Genomic DNA, 19,005 nt, shown 5'->3' with positions numbered 1-19,005 from the left:
AGATCATTCAGATGTTTCTAGAGAGACCAAGTGGGATGATCCAAGCTGGGATTGTTCTATAATCTATTCTTTGCACAAGCATCCCAGAGATTGCTTCATACTGTCAAACCATGACTTGGCCAACGAGGACAAACTTAGCTCTTCAAAGCTTCTTCTTTTTTGCTCAACTCAAGGCAAATAATTGACTACAGTCGAAAGGGTGATGATATTTCTGCATTTGCCCTGCTCCGTTTCTAAGAAAACCACCAAATGCCCACGTGAGTGTGTCTGGTTCTCCAGGAGCCCCTCAAAAAATGGACCAGGTCAACTGGGGTCATGCAACTCTTAGGCGTTGGGTTAGAAGCCGTGGAAGAATTGCAGAAGGAGCTAAGAAGGAAATCCATGGTTATCTTTAGTTTAAAAAACAAGGGTGGAAAAACAGGGGTTCCTGAGCTTCGAGGTGACCCCTAGCTGAATCCCCACGCTCTCATAACAGGTCAGGCCAATCTCTGCTAAAAGCCATCTAGCATTTCTCTGCAGCTTGGTGCCCGGGAAAGACAGAGAGGGGGCTTTAAATGGGACATTTGAAAAGGCCAGAGATCAAGGGAAATCTTCACCCTGTTTCAAGTTTTGCTCCATCGTTTGAAAAGAAGCCGAGACTGCCACGAGCATCCTTACTTACCGTTATTGTAATCACTGTCGCTGTCTCCTATACAGAAGAATAAACAACGAGCAATCATTAAACCCATAACTAATGAAGAACACGCAACATTTAGGAAGTGTATGCCCTAAAAGTCTGAAACAAGTTATGGATCTTCTCCCCTTTATAGTATAGATACAGGTGGCCCTTGACGTATAACCACAATTGGACTGGACTGGAGGCCAAAATATATGAACAGCGGTTGCAGGAATTGGGGATGTCTAGTTTAATGAAGAGAAGAACCGGGGAGACATGATAACCATGTTCCAATATCTCAGGGGTTGCCACAAAGAAGAGGGAGTCAAACTATTCTCCAAAGCACCTGAAGGCAGGACAAGAAGCAACAGATGGAAAGTAATCAAGGAGAGAAACAACCTAGAACTAAGGAGAAATTTCTTAACAGTGAGAACAATTACCGGTAATCAGTGGAACAACTTGCCTGCAGAATGCTCCAACACTGGACGTTTTTAAGAAGAGACTGGACTACAAATTGTCTGAAATTGTATAGAATTTCCTGCTTGAGCAAGGGTTGGACTAGATGACCTACAAGGTCCCTTCCAGCTTCTATTCAATTCTATTCAATTCTATTCTATTCTATTCTACGCTACTCTACTCTATTCTTTCACATTGCTAAGCAAGGTTGTTGTTAAATGAGGTAGACACTATTTTACAATCTTTGGGGGAGGGGGTTGCCACAGCTGTTCAGCAAATCCCTGCAGTTCTTAAGTGAATCCCTGAAGTTCGTTAAGTGAATAGCAGAATCGGGAGATCTTTGTTTTAAAACCCTGCAGATTTCCAGCGGCGATGACACGCCTGCCCTACATTTGTCTCCGTCCAAATCGTCTCCTTGAAATACAACTGATTTACACCTTGGAGTTGAAAGCAAGGACGAATGGCAGAGAGAAGCCCCTGCCGCTTCTCTCCCCCCCCCCTCCCCAGTTCCTCAAAAGCCAATTTCAAGCCGCCCAGGGGGTGCCGAGCTAAACAAATAGATAAATAATCAATTAATCAATCCTGGGGCCATTTTAATTATCTCCTAATATGTTGACGAAGGAAGTTGGGTGCCGAGCCAAGGCTGTGCAAATCCCAGCCCCGGCGCGCGAGCGCGTGCAGACACTCGGCTGGCCCTCGTATTAATTAAGCAGCTGCTGCGTCAGTAGCAATAAATGAGATTGATTATAAATTTAGCACCGTGCGCAGTCAAGAAAGTGGGTGCGGTTTGCGGAGAAATGAAAGCTTTGTCTGCACATTTCTGCCCACTGCAGCATAAGCAGTAATTTCCTCCCCCTCCTCCATTCTCTAATTGGAGAAGGAAAACACTCGAGTGGCTTGGAAGAACGAGTCCTTTGTGGTGGTGCTCGGCGCGGCCATCGGAATGCCTGCGATCTGGAGCATCTAAAGCCCGGAGAAAGCCGGTGCCTTATTTTACACGTGGGCCTTAGTTTCCCACCTTTCACCACATCGGATCCGACCGCATTCAACGGCAAATTAGCAGAACAAACAGTTGGAAGGGATCTTGGAGGTCTTCTAGTCCAGCCCCCCCTGCTCAAGCAGGAGACCCTATGCCATTTCAGACAAGAGGCTGTCCAATCTGTTCTTAAAAACCTCCAGTGTTTGGAGCACCCACAACTTCTGTTGGCAAGCTGTTCCATTGGTTAATTGTTCTAACTGTCAGAAAATTCCTCCTTAGTTCTAAGTTGGATCTCTCCTTGATTAGTTTCCATCCACTGCTTCTTGTCCTGCCTTCAGGGGCTTTGGAAAATAGGTTGACCCCCCCTCTTCTTGGGGGCAGCCCCTCAAATATTGGAACACTGCTATCATGTCACCCCCAGTCCTTCTTTTCTCTAGGCTAGACATACCCAATTCCTGCAACCGTTCTTCATATGTCCCCTAACCATCTTTGCTGCTCTTCTCTGCACTCTTTCCCGTACAGAAAGGACTCCGGTGAATCCAAGCAAGATCCCGAAAGCTGGAGAGGACCCAATGCCTCTCTGGTGTCCCACCAAACACCTTCCAGACAACTTCTCCAGGGTACCAATGATTTGGGTGCAGTTCTGTGTTTAAGGTGCTTTGCACCACTGTTCCTTCTCTGCCCACCATAGCGGGGGCTGTTTGCAAAACGGGACACGCCAGCGCCCGACTCCTCCTCCACCCGACTGGCTCCAAATGAAAAGACAGAAAGGATCACCCTTAGGTTTCCTTTTCAGAACAGCAATCAATCCGCAGCTGCCAATCTGTAAGCTGAGGGCCTGTGGATCTTATCCAAATCTTTGCATGCGTCGTCTTATTAGATCACAGACATGGATCTTCTGGGCTTGGAAATTCTTCACAGGAGGTTTTGCAGCATCCACACCATCGTGTGATGAAGAGGTTGGACTATAAGACTTGTAATCCCTTTCCCTTCTTATTCGGATCAAAATCTGGGGGCTTGGCAACCAGAAATTCTGGTCCCGATTGTGCTTCTAAATTGAGGATTGCCTATAGAGCTAAACTTACAGCTTTCAAGATGTGGCCGAGAGCAAACCCCCCCCCCCAATATTCCTCACGTTTCACTACAGTCAACCCAGCACACAGAAACCCACCTTTCTTCTTATCAGGCTGATAACCTCCTTCATCCACGATACCAATCAGGTCAGCATCCGAAATCCCTGAGAAGTCCAAGTAAAATCCACTTATTTAAAATTCCACATTGGTCTTTTTTTTTTTTTTAACCACTCTAACCAAATTTACTCTACTTTTTTTTTTAAAAAAAAGCCACGAGTAAAACAAGAAGAAGAAAAGAAGAAAAGAAAAACGATCCTTAGATTGAAGCGTATGGGTTAGTAAAGGAGTTGTTGGCTGGAACCAAAGTTATAAAAGTGATTATTTTTTTTGGCGATGTTAGTTATTCTCTAATCCAAATCCAGAAATGCAGAAGAATAGATTTTTTTTTTTAAAGTGAAATGTTTTAACCCCAGAATGTTTACTGCTTTATTTTCAGGCTTTCCATCTCCACCTTCATGCCCTTTGCAGGATCTGGCGCAACGTATCTCATATAATTGAAGACGCTTCTCCGTATCATTCATGACAAGGACACTAACAGGAAGGATAGCACCGCACGGAGGAATTGGAAGGCATCTTTAATTTGACTTTGGCTTTTATCTGGTCTGGAGAACCATGATCTACATTATTGGGAAGATCTGGTCTCGATCCATGAGAAAGCATTTGCTCGTTCAATGCCATCTGGACACATCTGAATGGGGCACCTTCTACAGATGTTCCACAGAGATTCTGTGGAGCGCCAGCAATTCCCACTCAAGACCAAGTGAGGCCCACAAACATTCATAGAGATTTTGAACCCTACTTTGGACCCCCAGCTGCAAATGAAGGTAAGCCCAAGAATGGGATGACTGATGGCATTTGTAAACTTGTCCAGAAATGGAAACCTCTGGAGACATTTAAAAGCATTTCTGTGGGAATCCTAGTACATCGTTTATGAGCCAGTTTTTTTTTTTTTTAATGAATGCCTTCAAAATCCTCGGATTAAATTAAGGGTCACAAAGGGTTACCTTAAGGTCTATATTCAGAGGTCTTTGGTTCGCTTGGGCACAGAGGTGATTTATCCCTTCCAATGATAAGAAGGGACACCAATTCCCAAAGTTCTTACATAAAAATACAAGGCCCTACAAGTAAGAAAAAGCAACATGGCAGACAGACGGCTTTTGGGCCAGTTTACTTCCTGCTGTATATTATTTTTCTGTCTGCAGAGGGATTTTGCTTTCGTACTAAGATGAATTCAAAAGCCGAAGCTCCTGCAGGCAAGACTGAAGAGAGATTCCATCTTCCCTGACCATCAGTCCTGCTGGCAAGCAGAGACAGATAGCCTGTGTAGGATTTTTAGCAGGTTAGAGTGGACAGAGAATTCACACCATGCACTGGTGATAGCCAGTTGGAAGAGCAACTGCTGGAACCATCTCATGCAAGAAATAACAGTTCCAGTGCATTTTATTTATTTTATTTTTAAGGACTTTATTCTTATTTTCTACTGGACTTAAGAAGAGAAGGGTGAGCAAAGGAAGCCAGGTGAGACAGAGGAGATCAAGGAGACGCCCCTTACCAGAATTTCCACCTCTTCTGTCTCCACCTTTTGAGCCTGGAACAGGATTCTTTATTCATTAACTGATCATGGAAAATAGCAAGGGGTTGATTTAGGCTTGGGAACCAAAGCACACGGCAAAGGAAAGCGAGAATTCAACCTGGAGCAATAAAACAACCTGCCAATATATCTTTTTTGTAGCATTCCGGGGGCCGGGAGCTGTTCTCTTTTCAAGCGTTCCTGTAAGGATTTACAGGTGGACTTAAGACTGGTTTCTAAGCTAAGGCGGACCTCCCAGAACTACGTCTAATCCGGTTCTGACGTTCTGATGGCCACCACCCCCATCTCCATCCCTGCAGTCACATGACCACATGCTGGGCCCTTTGCAGCATCATTGTATGGCATTTTTGCCCCAAATCAGCATTTATTTCTGGTTTTCAACCCAATCAGCTTTATACCAAACAACTGGTTTGTTTCATAACCTCTGCATTTGCTTAAATGAGCTCAGCAAGATTATAAAATGGGATCAATCACAGGGGTGTGCTGCTTTAAGACCATCGTGACTAATGGCCGTAATGGGCAGGATCCATTGTAGTCCTAAGTTGAGAACTAGCTGTATCTAATTAGGAAAAGCAAAGCTGAAAGGGGGGAGGGCGGATGGCTGAATACTATAAACTCCTTCGGCTTCTAATGTCTGAGCAGGGAGGGCTTTCCTTCTGCTGCAAAGTCTGCACCCTCCAGAGCTGTGTTTCTCAACCCTGGCCACTTGAAGACATGTGGTCTTCAACTCCCAGAATGCCATGCTGGCTGGGGAATTCTGGGAAGTCTATATGTCTTTCAACAAGGTTGAGAAAGACAGCTTTGGAGCCATCATGTTCCCCTTCCATCTGGGATCTGATTCCATCAACAGCATCCCATCACGTCCATCACCTCTTGAACATCCAACCACCTCCTCCATCAGCTTGATGGGAACCAACTTTCCCTGGAAAGGTTGGTGCAGCTGATAGCCACCATGATATAACTGATACTCTGTATATAATAGAGGTAGTAGTCGTCACCTTCTTGACTATTTCAACTCTCCTCTCTTCTCCGCAGACTTTCCCACAACTGTCCTCAGTCTCTTCTCAACACCTACAAGAGCTGCTACCATCCTACTTTAACGAAAATGCAGTCTCTGCCCAGCAGGTGAGCAGATCTTCAAGGCTTTGGGTTCCCATTGGCAGCTGTTCTCCCCTCAACTTCAGTGGACACGTGGAGAGAGAAGGGAGGGTGTCGAAGTCTATCTTGACCAAGAAAAAAGCAGAATTATCAACGTACCTCCACCAGGATTTCCTTTAGGTGGTCCACCCCCAGGGTGTCTGTCATTTTGGTCATCTAAAGCATCGGATAAGTCGAAATCCATTGGATCTTTCGCTACAAAATGAGCAGATCGGTTGCTTAGGGCTGTAGGGTTTCTAGCATCCCCATTTTTTTCCACTGAGCAAGACCTGACCTCTTAGAAGAAGTAAGAAAAGGCTTGAAGACATCTACCTAGGATTCCCACAGGTTTCTACACTATTTCCCAGGCATAGTTTTGCCCATCAGTTCAGGTTGAGTTCGATTTGATGCATGTGATGGTCACGCCCTTCGATACAAGACCAGCCATTCCCAACCCACTCATCTCCAGGTGTCTTGAGTTACAATCTACCACCAAGATTTCAGCCAGGGGAGAATACCAGGCCTTACAGCCAACTCCTCTACATGTTGAGGGTCAGAGTTGGTGAAGGCTTTTATAGAAACCAGACTGCATATCAGGAAAACACATACATCAAAGAAAGAAGTCTGAATCCCCAAATTCAGCCTGGGAACCCCAAATCCTCAAAGGCTAGTTACCTAATAGATTGTCTTCTCCTATCATCTGTCTGTGTGTGTCTGTCTGTCTGTCTATCCACCTACCTACCTTCCTATCTACCTTATCTCTCTCTCTCTCTCTCTCTCTCTCTCTCTCTCTGTGTGTGTGTGTGTGTGTGCTAACAAAGAATAAAGAGAGAACTGGTATAGCTATTTCGAGTTCCTTTAACTCTCTTCAGCCAGACTTACTCTTCTGAGATTCGAACCTGGGCTTATCTGCATGTTAGGCAGTTGTTATAACCTCTAAGCCACAGGCTCTCTCCCACTCTGTTAGCTATCAGGAGAGAGACAGGCGACTGCTGCTTGTGGATGGCTCTAGATCAGTGGTTCTCAAATAGTGGGGCGGGCCCCCCAGGGGGGGCACGAGGCTCCGTAAAGGGGGGCTCGTTTGACCTCGGCAAATACTGTCATATTGGACGCATGTGACACACGCAAAGGACCCGATTGGATAGACAGACACGCGGGGGGGCGCGAAATATTTTCTTCTTCCTAGGGGGGGCATGACAGAAAATAATTGAGAACCACTGCTCTAGATTGAGCTGATACAGGCAAAAGAAAAGAAAAAGAAAGAAGATTTCTTTCTCCCATATTTGGGCTGACAGGGTGCACATTCAAGGTAAAATCTCCTTCCCCTGTCTCTCTCCTGATAGCTAACAGTGTATATACACACACACACACACACACACACACACACACACACACACCTATCTTACCTTACCTATCTACATACCTACCTACATTATCTATCTATCTATCTATCTATCTATCTATCTATCTATCTATCTATCTATCTATCTACCTACCTACCTACCTACCTACCTTCCTTCCTATCTTACGTATCCTATCTACCTTATCTACCTACCTACATTATCTATCTATCTATCTATCTATCTATCCATCCATCCATCCATCCATCCACCTATTACCTACCTTCCTATCTATCTTACCTATCCTATCTACCTTACCTATCTACCTACCTATCATCCATCCATCCATCCATCCATCCATTCATCCATCCGTTCCCAGAGCCCACTCTTATCTTCTACATATTGTCCTGCCACACGGGAGAAGGCAGAGAGAATAACTATAGTAAGGAGAAAACCTTTTAAGTGAAGACATATCTGAAGAACCCTCCCAAGCCCCACTCCGTTCTCTTTCCAATACCAGATCAAGCTTCTGCTCTTCATCCCACTTTCAGTTCTTTGGATCCTCAAGGTAGCAGCTCTTGTCTTCCAGATTTCTAATGGTGCCTCTGAGGTTTAATAGTGGTTAAAAAAAATTACCTGAAGTCTTTTTGGGGGGTGGCTTCGTAGCTTTGGGCTGCTTGGTGGTGGTGGTGTGGGGGATGTTCCAGCGGCCATCGTCTGCAGATGGGAGAACACAGACCCGTCAGCCCAGCAACTAACTCACTCCAGCCCTCCCCAGTCAGTTGCCTCACAAATAGGTCTGGCTGCAGTTTTTGAGAGCTGAGACCAAATGCAGGCCAGATTTAAGTTGTGTGGTTCAACCTTCTCAACCCCCTATACCATACGTTAGGGAAAACAGCAAAGATTTTGCCCAGCTCCTTCCCCCAGGATAGTTTCCCATGCTGCCTATCACCTGGTGGCATCCCAGCCAAATTCCAATGAAATCCAATCCTACTTGGATGTTAGGGAATTCTGGCTTTGTTAGGCTCGATTAGAAGCTGGCTTGTGGACTGTGGCCATCCTGTTTGTATTGCAATAACAACATCCGAAGGAAGGAAGGAAGGAAGGAAGGAAGGAAGGAAGGAAGGAAGGAAGGAAGGAAGGAAGGAAGGAAGGAAGGAAGAAAGAAAGAAAGAAAAAAAAAGAAAGAAAGAAAAAAGAAAAGGAGGGAGAAAGGAATTCTTGGCCACCAAATGTTCTACTTTCACCCCATTCCGTGGGGGGGGGGGGTGGCCCAGGGTGTCCTTACCTGGTTTCCGTGGATACGGGCTGGTGGTGGCCTTTGCAGGCCTGGTGGTTCTCTCCGGTGGGGAATCAAAGTAATCCGACAGATCGAGTTCGCCTGCTTGAGAAACAGAGGGAGATCGTCAGAAGGGGTACCTGCTGCAGGTACCCCTTCTGACGTGTGTATGTGTGTGTGTGTGTGTGTGTGTGTGTGTGTAGCACCACTGCAATGAAATCCCCCCCCCTTTTGTTTCTATCTGCACCTCGACATCATTCGCACACCCCAAACGGGCAGAACTGGCACGTAACGCCACAACTCTCTCAAGTGCTGGCGTGGGATTGTTCCATTTTATCTTCCAAACAGCCCTCCCAGATAGGCCACTGTCAGGATGACAAAAGGCCAACGTCCCATTAAAAGACAAAGATGGAGGATACTCCCCCCCCCAAATGAAACGCTCAGCCTGTACAGGCAGTCCCTTGACTTAACAACAGTTCATTTAGTGACCGTTCAAAGTGACGACGGCACTGAAAACAGGGGCTTCTGACCGTTTTTCACACTGGTGACCTTTGCAGCCTTCCCTGTGGTTCCACATGATCAAAATTCAGATGCCCGGCAACCGACTCAGATTTATGACGGTCGCAGGTGTCCCAGCGTCTTGTGATCCCCTTTTGCGACCGACAGTCAAGCAAACTCAATGGGGGAGCCGGATCCACTTAACAACCCTGTTATTAATCCAACAACTATGGCACACACAAAAAAAAGGTCGCAAAAATGGGGCAAAATTCACTTAACAAAAGTCTCATTTAGCAACAGAAAGTTTGGGCTCCATTGTAGCCGTAAGTAGAGGACTACTTGCGTTTGCAACTTGCTTAAATTGCTCTTTGGCAAGAAAGAAAGGGGGTTAAAAAAAACCCCAGCAAATTTACCCTAACTTGCTTTAAAGCCGACAGTCACGATGGCTGGGGGTGATGGGACTTGTAGTTGATTCAAAGAATTAAGAAAGCTAACCTGTGCCACCTGAAGTCTTCTTGGGCGGCTTGTGAGTAGCTGGGAAAGATAAAAAGACAGAATAAATGACATTTTTGTTCTATGGAGAGGCCAACCAGCCTGAGCCGACACTGCACTCTTAGCTGGGTTTACTCATAAGTAAGACATACACAACCTCAGTGTGGCTACCTCTGTAAAGTGTTTAGAGCAGGGCCATCTTGATCTACAGTTAAAAGCTCAAGGAAACAAAGTTGATGCTATTAAAAATTTAAAGTTTAAATTAAATTTAAGTTTCTAAACATTGGGTGTTTGTGGAAGGAGAATGGTGAGTTTCCATGTCATCTGAAGCTCTAACTCTGTTTCTGGGCTTCTGGTTTCGTAAGAGGATTTAAACCGTGGTGATTTCTAAACCTTGGTTTATGCTTCAGCACAAACAAGCTGAATTTGCAGGATTAAACATGCCCCAAACCCGTGGTCTGAAATCCCACCCCAAAAGCCCTTCCTGGCACAGTTCCAGGCCACCTGATTTCAGGAATCACAACACAACACACAATTCAAGTTGCATTCATGTCAGTGACTGGGAAACCCTTAATGGACTTTTTGCTGAAAATGGGAATAATGAAGTTATGATTTACAGGTTTGGCGATTAGGAAGGGTAGAATAATGAAAGACAGCAAGCGAGGGGATAAAATATACATGCATTTATAACCAATTAATACACTGAGAGCTGCTCCTTTATATCTTTCCTTTTTTCTTTTCTTTATTACCATTTACTTATCATTTTACTTGTCTTTTTTCTTCATACTTGTATTGTTTTTAACTCTAAAAATCTGCTCATTTTTAAAAAATGTTTTCAGTTGCATCCTTTAAAAAAAAGGGGGAGGACCCAAATCCTTCCCCTCCCCATCCTGGCATACTCAGGCTCCACCCAGATATCAAATAGCCCCACCCACTTTGCACTGTGGTCCCGCCCACCCTGTCTCTTGCCTTATCAAAGGACAGGACCTTCCAGCCATTGGCTTATCCGTCACGATTTTAAAAAGAACGTAGCTTAACCTCGACAGACAAATCCAAGTGACGGAGCAGCGAGTAAATCTCTATTTCTAGGCCTCCCGGTGGAAATTCTAGAACAGGCTTTAAGACATTGGCCAAATAAATAAATAAATAAATAAATAAATAAATAAATAAATAGAAAGCTTTTGCTTTCCTGCAAAAAAAAAAAAAAAAAGAGAGAATAAATGAAATGACTTTATACAGATCTCGGAAACAGCAAGTCTGGGGCCTGTCCAATTTGATAATATGTTTTCAAGCTGCCCGGTTAGGACATACGATTCTATTCATTAGGGAAGACTCCCTGCTTTAGATTTTGTCTTTGTAATATTTTTTTATCTAAACGCTTCTTTTTCAGTTTGGCCTTTTCCTTTTGTTTTGTTTTGTTTTTTTATTGTAATTGAGGGAACTGGGCTTGCCAACAAACCCTTCCGATTACTAATAATTAAAAAAAAAAAAAGTAAAGGAGTCCGCTGCGGATTTTACTCCGCTAGTCGTTGCCGACTTTAGGGGCTGGTGCTCATCCCCATTTCAAGGCCATTGAGCCAGCATTGCCCCAAGACATTTCAGCGGTCACGTGACCAGCATGTCGTCACAGAGCGCTGTTGCCTTCCCACCAAAGTGGTATCTATTTTTCTACTCGCATTTGTATACTTTCGAACTGCTAGTTTGGCAGGAGCCGAGGCGAGGACGGGAACTCACTCTGTCCACGTGGAGCTGGGGTTTCAAACCTGGGCTGCTGGCTTTCCAGCTGACAAGCCCATCTCTTAACTGCTAAGCCACCGCACCACCCCCTCCAATTCCTAATCTACAGCCAATATTCCCTCTACCCACGATATCCACACATGGAGCAATGGGGGCCATACTTACGCCTCTTTGTGGGGAGGATATCATCCAGTGCGTCTGATAAATCAAAGTCTGAGTCATCGGCGTATCCTGGGGACCAAAACAGACAAACCAACCGGTGAGTAAGGTTCTCCTAAACAGCTATTCAAAACCCAACAGGGGACTTTCCAAAAGGTTACCATTTGGTGCCAGATGAGAACGCAAACAGAAGGCCCACATCCTCAAACGACAGATAGTCCTCCGCTTACCGCCACAGTTGAGTGCAAAAATTTATGTCGCTAAGCGAGACAGTTATTGTGAATTGTGCCCCATTTTACCACCTTTCTCGTCACAGTTGCTAAGTGAATCACTGCAGTTATTAAGTTAGTAACACGTCTGTTAAGTGAATCTGGCTTCCCCATTGACTTGGCTTGTCAGAAGGTCGCAAAAGGGGATGGCCTGACCCTAGGACAGGGCTTTTCAACCAGTGGTACGGGTACCACCTGTGGTACATTGGCACCTGGCAGGTGGTACGCGACCATCCTAGAAAAGGGGTAGCAGGGGAGGGGAATGAGCTGAACCGGTGGCAGCACTGTACAAGTCTGAGTGAGAGATGGCTGGAGCTGCAGGGCTGTCAGGGCTCAGCAGAAGCCCCAGGATCAGCACCAGGCTCCAGCTGGAGCTCGGCGCTGATCCTGGTGCTTCTGCTGAGCCCAGAAGAAGCGCCGATCGACTGAAATGTTGCAGCCTCTCCAGGATCTTGTGATTTACATTCAGATGCTTGGCAACTGATTCATATTTATGATGGTCCCAGTGTCCCAGGGTCATGTGAAGTGACCAAAACCTGCTGCAACCACCCAGCAGATGGGGGAAATAAAAATCAAACACCCCCCACCCCACCCCCGCTGCCAATCCTCCACAGAAATGCTCACAACAATGAAAACCTCGGACAGGAGGAAGAGCGCCGCTGGGCGGGCAGGCAGGGGTCTTGCTCGAGTGTGGCTTGGGGGGCACTTTTTCAGTGGCACTGTAACTTCAAACAGTCACTAAGTGAATTATTATAAGTCGAGGACTACCTGTACTTTTGGGGGGGTCATCAGGTTTTTGACCCCTTGCTAGGCGACTGGTGGCACTCGGATGTTGCCATATCCTAAAAGTGGTACAATGGGTGAAAAGGTTGAAAAGCCCTGCTCTATAGCTGCAGGCCCTGATTCCATTTCATCAGGGAGTAGGAGGAGGAGGTCTTACAGCATGGCTTCTAAAGCAGTGGTTCTCAACCTTTTTAATGCCGCGACCCCCCACCGGCTGTAAATCGAGGACTACTCAACCGGTCGTAAGTCGAGGACTACTCAACTGGTGCAGCACCGTTTGCAGAATGGGACTTTTGGTGGGCTCAGCAGGGCAGAGACAGCATGGACAATTCCTATTGGCTTTTGAAAGCCAATAGAATTAGACTCTATTCAAGAGAGTCTATTCTATTGGCTTTCAAAAGCCAATAGAATAAAAGGGAGTAGCACAGCTAAGGAAAAGGGGGAAAAAAATGGCGGACTGCGTTGTTTGGCGACCCCCGTGAAATGGTCGTTCGACCCCAAATGGGGTCCCGACCCACAGGTTGAGAACCACTGTTCTAAAGGATGCTTATGACCCAGCATAGGTCAAAAAATATTTCGGACAAGTTTAATTAAGTTTAAAGGCACTCAAAGGGACAAAGTCTAAATGGCACAAAATCACTGTTTATTTACGTTTACGACATACTCCCACTGGAACTTAGCTGTGGTTTTCTTTTTCCCAAAACAACCCAGTTGAGTCACAAACCTTGGATAAAAAGGTTACCTTCACATACCATTTTAAAACCCAGTAGAAATCGACCCGTTTGAACAGCCACACCGCCTTCCCTAAGGAACCCCAGCATTGCATGGGAGGCTACAAAACGATCAATCCTAGCCCCCAAACCTAACCCGGTCCCCCAAATGCTCAATCCACATGTTTTACTCAAAAGATCAAAGCAGCTTGGGCAACTTACTCCCCCAGTGCTAGGCCGCCTTACCCGACGCACTCAGTTTTAATTAAATGTAAATTGGAGTCTAATTTAAGTTTCTGTCCTACTTTCATCCGTGCCATTGTCCCAAGTCATGCCATCAAAAGCGTGAATGTGACCTCCACCGGAAAAAACAAAAATACCACACGTCCCTAACTGTATTTTAACACTGTAAAGAGAGAAAGAGAGAGAGGGGGGGGGGAGTGTGAGTATTTTCCCATATAATGTTTAGAGAGGAGAAATTTACTTACAAATTACTCACTTACAATGCAGTCAAGTCAAGTAACACTTTGAAGAAAGGATGTTTTTTTTTTAATTAGGGTTTTTTTTTCTCCCCCAACCACACTAGGTTTAAGACTAAGGAGACATGAAGCTTTTATCTCGAGGTCAGCTTGCATCAAAGAAAAGAAGGAGTACTCCAGAACAATGCATAAATGTCCTTCATCAACAGGCATTTTCATTTGAATAGTTGTATTGTTTTGCGGAGCACTCAGCACAGCGCCAAGAGACCCATTGAGAACCACCTATTGAGTGCCTTTGGACCAGAGGTGACCACCATCAGGTATGATCTCAGTAATCATTTTATATTTTCTGTGTGGTTTTCTTGGTTGTTCTTTTTTTTTTTACCATTTTTTTTCTCCTATTCAGTTTTACTTGATGCCCTAGGACAGGCAGAGCTGGGAGGTGGAGTTAAACAAGTCACTAGCCTAGAGTCACTACATTGCCATGAATGGTCCATGTCCTCTTGAATTCCATTGGCTCTTAGCTGGTGCCAATTTAGTGTTGAACGTTAGTTGAGTAGACTCTTGTGCATAAGCCTGAACAGCCTATGTTCTGAATTGCAAATTAACGTGTGGTCCTGATTCTTTGCACCTGATGATGCCACGGTCACTAAAGTGATCCTCTGCCCGCAGCTTCTCCCCTAGATCTTTGCTGCCCAACATACAAGGCCTGTTTAGTTGACCTGGGCAGATGGGATGACCTTACTCCTCGGGTGACCCTACTGAGAACATATTCTCTTGGCATACCATCCCAATGTTCTTCACTCATCCTTCTTAGGAACCAATGGTGAGACAGGACCTGGAATGGGGTGGAAGCTCCCCTCCTCTATTGCTATAAATACAAATGTAGATTGGAATTAATTCAGCTCCTGGCTGTGTGGCTAGAAAAGGCTGACTCCTGCTGTGAATGGACAGAAGCCTTAAGCCTGAATTAATGAAAACAACAACTTATCCTTCTGCCCTCTGGCTGAACTGTGATTGAGGAATTAAGTTTAACAATGAAATGGGGCACTCCAATTTTGCGAATACAAAAGGGACCCCTCCCCCCACACAGACCCTACTATCACCCACCCACCCCTTTCCCTGTATCTGAACTCCTCTCTGACATAAATATTCTTCTCCGGGTGTCTCTACACACATTAAAAGTGGCAACATGTATCTGGTTAATTTCTGAAAATGGTTTTTACTGGACAAAAGATTTAGGGTGGAAAAAAAAACACACAAAGAGAAAAACAACACACATGGAGAAGATTTAGGTCAAGCCATGGGATTATGTCTCCCATGTAGGGATGAACAGACTTTTTCTCTTTCTTTTTTAATTTCAATTAAAAAAATTGACGGGGCATGTTTGGGTTTAGTAGAGTTTCACAAACGATGGTTGAATCACACATTCATTTGTTAGATTTATCTTCTCGCGTTCTCAGGAGCCAAAGGCACAATAGGTGACATCTATTTTTCCCACAATCCAGTGAGGTAGGGTGGGCTGGTCAATAATGACTGATCCAGAATCCTGTTATCTTCTTCCATAGCTGAAAGGAGATGTGGGTTTCCTTGGTTCTTCTCAATCTTTTAACATCTGCTAATGTAGTATTGGAAGAAAAGTGTTCATCATGGTTCAGTCCAAGCCAGGGATAAACAACATGGCGACTGCTTTAGAAAGAAGGTTGTAGTTTATTGAAGAGGAGAGCCAGACAGAAAGATGGCTCTGGCAGAAAAGAGAGAGAAAAAGGGCTGAGCATATGTGGGGAGTGGGTTTTTATACTCTCTGGAGCCTTTTGTTTGGAGTTGCTTCCTGTGGCATGAACTTTGACCTGAGTCTGAGTGTGCCCTTTGGTATTTCTGTGTTAATCCTATGATGTCCTGTCTTAGAGTTTGGGTGGGGTATGTAGATGTTAGGTGTCTTTCTTCTTGATCTTCCAGCTGGGGCCTTCATCTGCATTTCTACAGAGCTGGCGTCTGCTTGGGGGAGAGAGACCTGGGGCTATTAAGAAAAACTGGGCATGTGTTTTTGTCTCTTTAAGATAGTAATCCTTTGAGGAAATGTATTTTTCTGCCCTTTTAATATTTCCTTCTCGGGGAGGGGGGATGACTTCACACAGTAGCTACTGTGTTGTATAAAATCAGATTCATTCAGTTGGCCAGCGTACAAAACATTTATGAAGACAAACACGTGCCATGCTTCTGCAAATGATGGTGGTTCTATAATCAGGTGTCACCACCACCAAGTAGGTCCTGTTCTGAATCAAAGCCTCTAAACCAGGTTTCCTTTTGATCTCCCCGTCTCCCAAGAGATGAGATGTGCCAAACTCTTCATAAATAGCTCTTGAACATCCTCTGTCCAGTCACAAAACTAGAACCACAAGGCTGATTATGACAGCAGATAAAAGAGGATTTACAATATCATTGAACAAACACATCCAAATGGAATGTGACAGCCTAGTATTGTTTAAGACCTTATAACCTAATCTCCACAATTGCTTTTGTAGCAAATTAGGTGGCCCAGGGCTTCTACAAGAATTGTGTAATAGTTTATTTCAGTTGAATGGCGAGTTTCAAACACATTGTATTTCTTTTTGTTTCCACCATTCCTGGAAAGCTGGCTACTAAAAAAAATAATAATGACTATTTAAAAAAGCAACAATTTAAAAGCGAACAACAGAACAATTGTTGGGATAAGACATAAGAGAATAGTGTTTGGTGAATTGTGAGATCAAATGCAAGGCAAAGTAGCAGGATCCTGGAAAACCATCAGGGGCAAGATTAGGCAATTCCATAGACAGCTGGAATTTTTTTTGTCTATTTCAATTGTTTGGACTATTCTGTATATGGTACAGTAAACACCCCAGACATAAAATGACAGCAGTAAAGAAATGAAATATGAATTCTTCCTCCTCCTCTTTTCGGTCTTCTTCTTGGTCTTGGTCATGGTCTCCTCCTCCTCCTTGTATCCTTCCTTCCTTCCTTCCTTCCTCACCATACATTCCTGTGTACATTACCATTGTCCAAAATATTGGAGAGATGGTACCCTAGCTGAGAAGTCAGACCAGCCAATAATCAATCCCTTTTCACTGGTCAATCCTTTTTCAATTGAAGCTGTGCAACAAATACATTTCACGCAGCATCTTTTTGGTGTAACAAGCCCTTCCTTTAAACCACTTTTTTTTTTTAAATATATGTATATATTACCTATGCAGTTCTTCCTTTTATGTGGCAATTCCTCCACCTCCTTCCTCCCCGCCCCCCATTTCCAAAACCAAAGGAATGCTTTGATTATTCCCTGGAGAAGTTACTTCCCCGTGCCTTCTTCCTTAAATCTTCTTCCCTCGGGACATCTGACATTCTCCTCACCTTCATGTTCTCTCCACCCAAAAAATAAATCCACCTGCTCGTGTTCTTGCTGCAATCCTGACCCTTCTTTTACCGAGAGGTGAACCTGGTTGCATCCTTAGGAAGGAGGATTCCTAGCATGGCCGCCCTAACCTGGATAAATGAATGTTCCATGGGGTGTACATCAAGAAGGAGCGGTCAACAGACAGGGATAGAGAAGGGGGTGTGACCCGCTAACAGAAACCACCACAGATTTGCTCCTTCCAGGCTGCAGTTTTTGCCCAAACGGCTGATGCACATGGCTCCCCAGAAGGACTGCAGCATAAGCCAGGTTTTTCTCCCCCCACCACGCAAATGTCCAAGTCTATTCTTCCCACACTGGCCAACCTCTCTGCTTCCATCTCTCCTGCAAGAAAAGGACCCCTCCTATTCAAGAGAACAGAAATCTCCCTTTCCCCAGCCAGGAAACCACCCGTCCAAAGGGATTTTCCCAGCCCTTAAAGCAAGCACCCGAACCCAAAACCCAGTTCTGTTCTCTTCGCCACAGAAAAGGAGCCCCAAATTGGTGCCTTTTCTCTGGAGGAACCTTCCCCCCCCCCCAAGCTAGGGGGGACCCACCCCCCCACCTCCCGCCAAGCTCTGGAAGGGTTTTCCTATTGTTCTCCTGTAAGGTTTCCCTGGAAAGACAAAATACTGCAGGGTCGTTCTCCTTGGCAAGGATGATAGCAGAAGACGGTACTAACCGGCTGGTTTTATTTTGCAAAACGCTAAGCCGGGGGTGTGTGCACGGGCGGTTAATTTTTATTTTCCCCAAGCGACAGTTGGGGGGCGGGGGGGGGGAGAAATCCCACCGGGATGTTGCTACACCCAGAATCTAGGATACCGAACTCGGCTTGGCTATCCTGTTTTTCCTCCGGGATTGGAGAGGAGGTGGCTGAGCAACCTGGGGAGTGGGGGGGGTGTCACGCCCTTCCTCCCCCCCCCACAAGTCTCCGTTTCTTAACAGGTCCCCTCTCCTTCCAACCCACCCCCCCCGCCTTTCCCCCCCTTCCAGAATGCCCCTTTGCAGAGAAGCTGCGGCAATGCGCCATGCCTCGCCAGGCGCCCCCCCCCATCGTCCCCCCCCCGGGCAGCCCGAGCTCAGCACCATTGGCCACAATAGAGTTAAAGGCGGGGGGGGGGGCCTCAGGGCCTTTGCCAGCGAGGAAAGCCCACCTCCCCTCCCACCCATCTCCATTCCCAGGGATCGCGCGCAGGCCTCGCCTGCTACACCCTCCCTGCGCCCCCCACTGCTTTTTTTAAAGGGGGGGTGAAGAAGATAACTCTACCGATCTTCCTTCCTCCCCCCCCCCCCAAGGGCCCAGGCCTAATGGCAGCTCTCCCCCCCTCTCCTGCCCCCCCTCTCCTGGGGGGAGAGGGATCATGCGCAATGATGCCCCAGCCCAACCCAGCCGAGGATGCCCCCGATCTGCCCCCCCCAAGCCCCCGGCCAGTCGAGGAACCCACCCAGGGCGGGGGGACCCCGAGAAGAGAGCCCAGGGCGGGGTCACAAAGGCGATCGCGGGCGCCCGGTTGCAGCAGGGGCGCCCCGGGCAGGCTTACCTCGGCCGCTCAGGGCGACGGCGAGGAGGAGGAGGAAGGCGAGCAGGCGGGGGCGGCTCCCGGCCATCTGTGTGTGCGTGGGTGTGTCTTGGCCCGGGTGGGTGGCTGGGTGGGCGAGCGAGTGGGGCGCAGGGCCGGGCAGGGCGCCTTCCAGGCGGGCGAGCGGGGCGGCGGCGGCAGCTTCTTCCTCGGCTGGAGAGGGACGGAGGCGGCGGGCGGAGCGGCGGAGGGAGGAGCGCGCCGGCCGGGCACGCGTGGAGGGGGCGGGACGTGGCGAGGGCAGGAACGGGCGGAGGGGGCGCCGCGTCTCGCCTTGGCTGCGCTCGGGACCCTCCGCTGC

The 19,005-nt window shown here is 46.5% G+C and overlaps 1 protein-coding gene across 4 annotated transcripts in view; it reads right to left on the bottom strand.

The window, feature by feature from the left end:
* CD99L2 (CD99 molecule like 2) overlaps nucleotides 1-19,005 on the bottom strand; it is a 27,984-nt gene extending 8,979 nt beyond the window's left edge. The window contains exons 1-9 of one of the 4 annotated variants that reach the window (XM_039354684.1): nucleotides 18,666-19,005; nucleotides 11,463-11,528; nucleotides 9,564-9,602; nucleotides 8,580-8,672; nucleotides 7,928-8,008; nucleotides 6,072-6,167; nucleotides 4,776-4,811; nucleotides 3,262-3,327; nucleotides 662-688 (exon numbers count right to left, since the gene is read on the bottom strand). In XM_039354684.1, the coding sequence (XP_039210618.1) occupies nucleotides 662-688; nucleotides 3,262-3,327; nucleotides 4,776-4,811; nucleotides 6,072-6,167; nucleotides 7,928-8,008; nucleotides 8,580-8,672; nucleotides 9,564-9,602; nucleotides 11,463-11,528; nucleotides 18,666-18,732 (571 nt within the window). In that variant the 5' untranslated portion in view covers nucleotides 18,733-19,005. Of the gene's footprint in view, nucleotides 1-661; nucleotides 689-3,261; nucleotides 3,328-4,775; nucleotides 4,812-6,071; nucleotides 6,168-7,927; nucleotides 8,009-8,579; nucleotides 8,676-9,563; nucleotides 9,603-11,462; nucleotides 11,529-18,665 lie in introns of all 4 variants that reach the window. The other 3 variants (XM_039354683.1, XM_039354685.1, XM_039354686.1) reach the window with 3 other exon arrangements.

Source organism: Crotalus tigris, unplaced genomic scaffold (genome assembly GCF_016545835.1).
Source record: "Crotalus tigris isolate CLP2741 ecotype Arizona unplaced genomic scaffold, ASM1654583v1 scf7180000018585.330925593:3314079, whole genome shotgun sequence".
Classification (NCBI taxonomy): Eukaryota; Metazoa; Chordata; class Lepidosauria; order Squamata; family Viperidae; genus Crotalus; species Crotalus tigris.
Note: the sequence above shows the minus strand (reverse complement) of the source record. Positions and strands in the feature narration are given on the sequence as shown.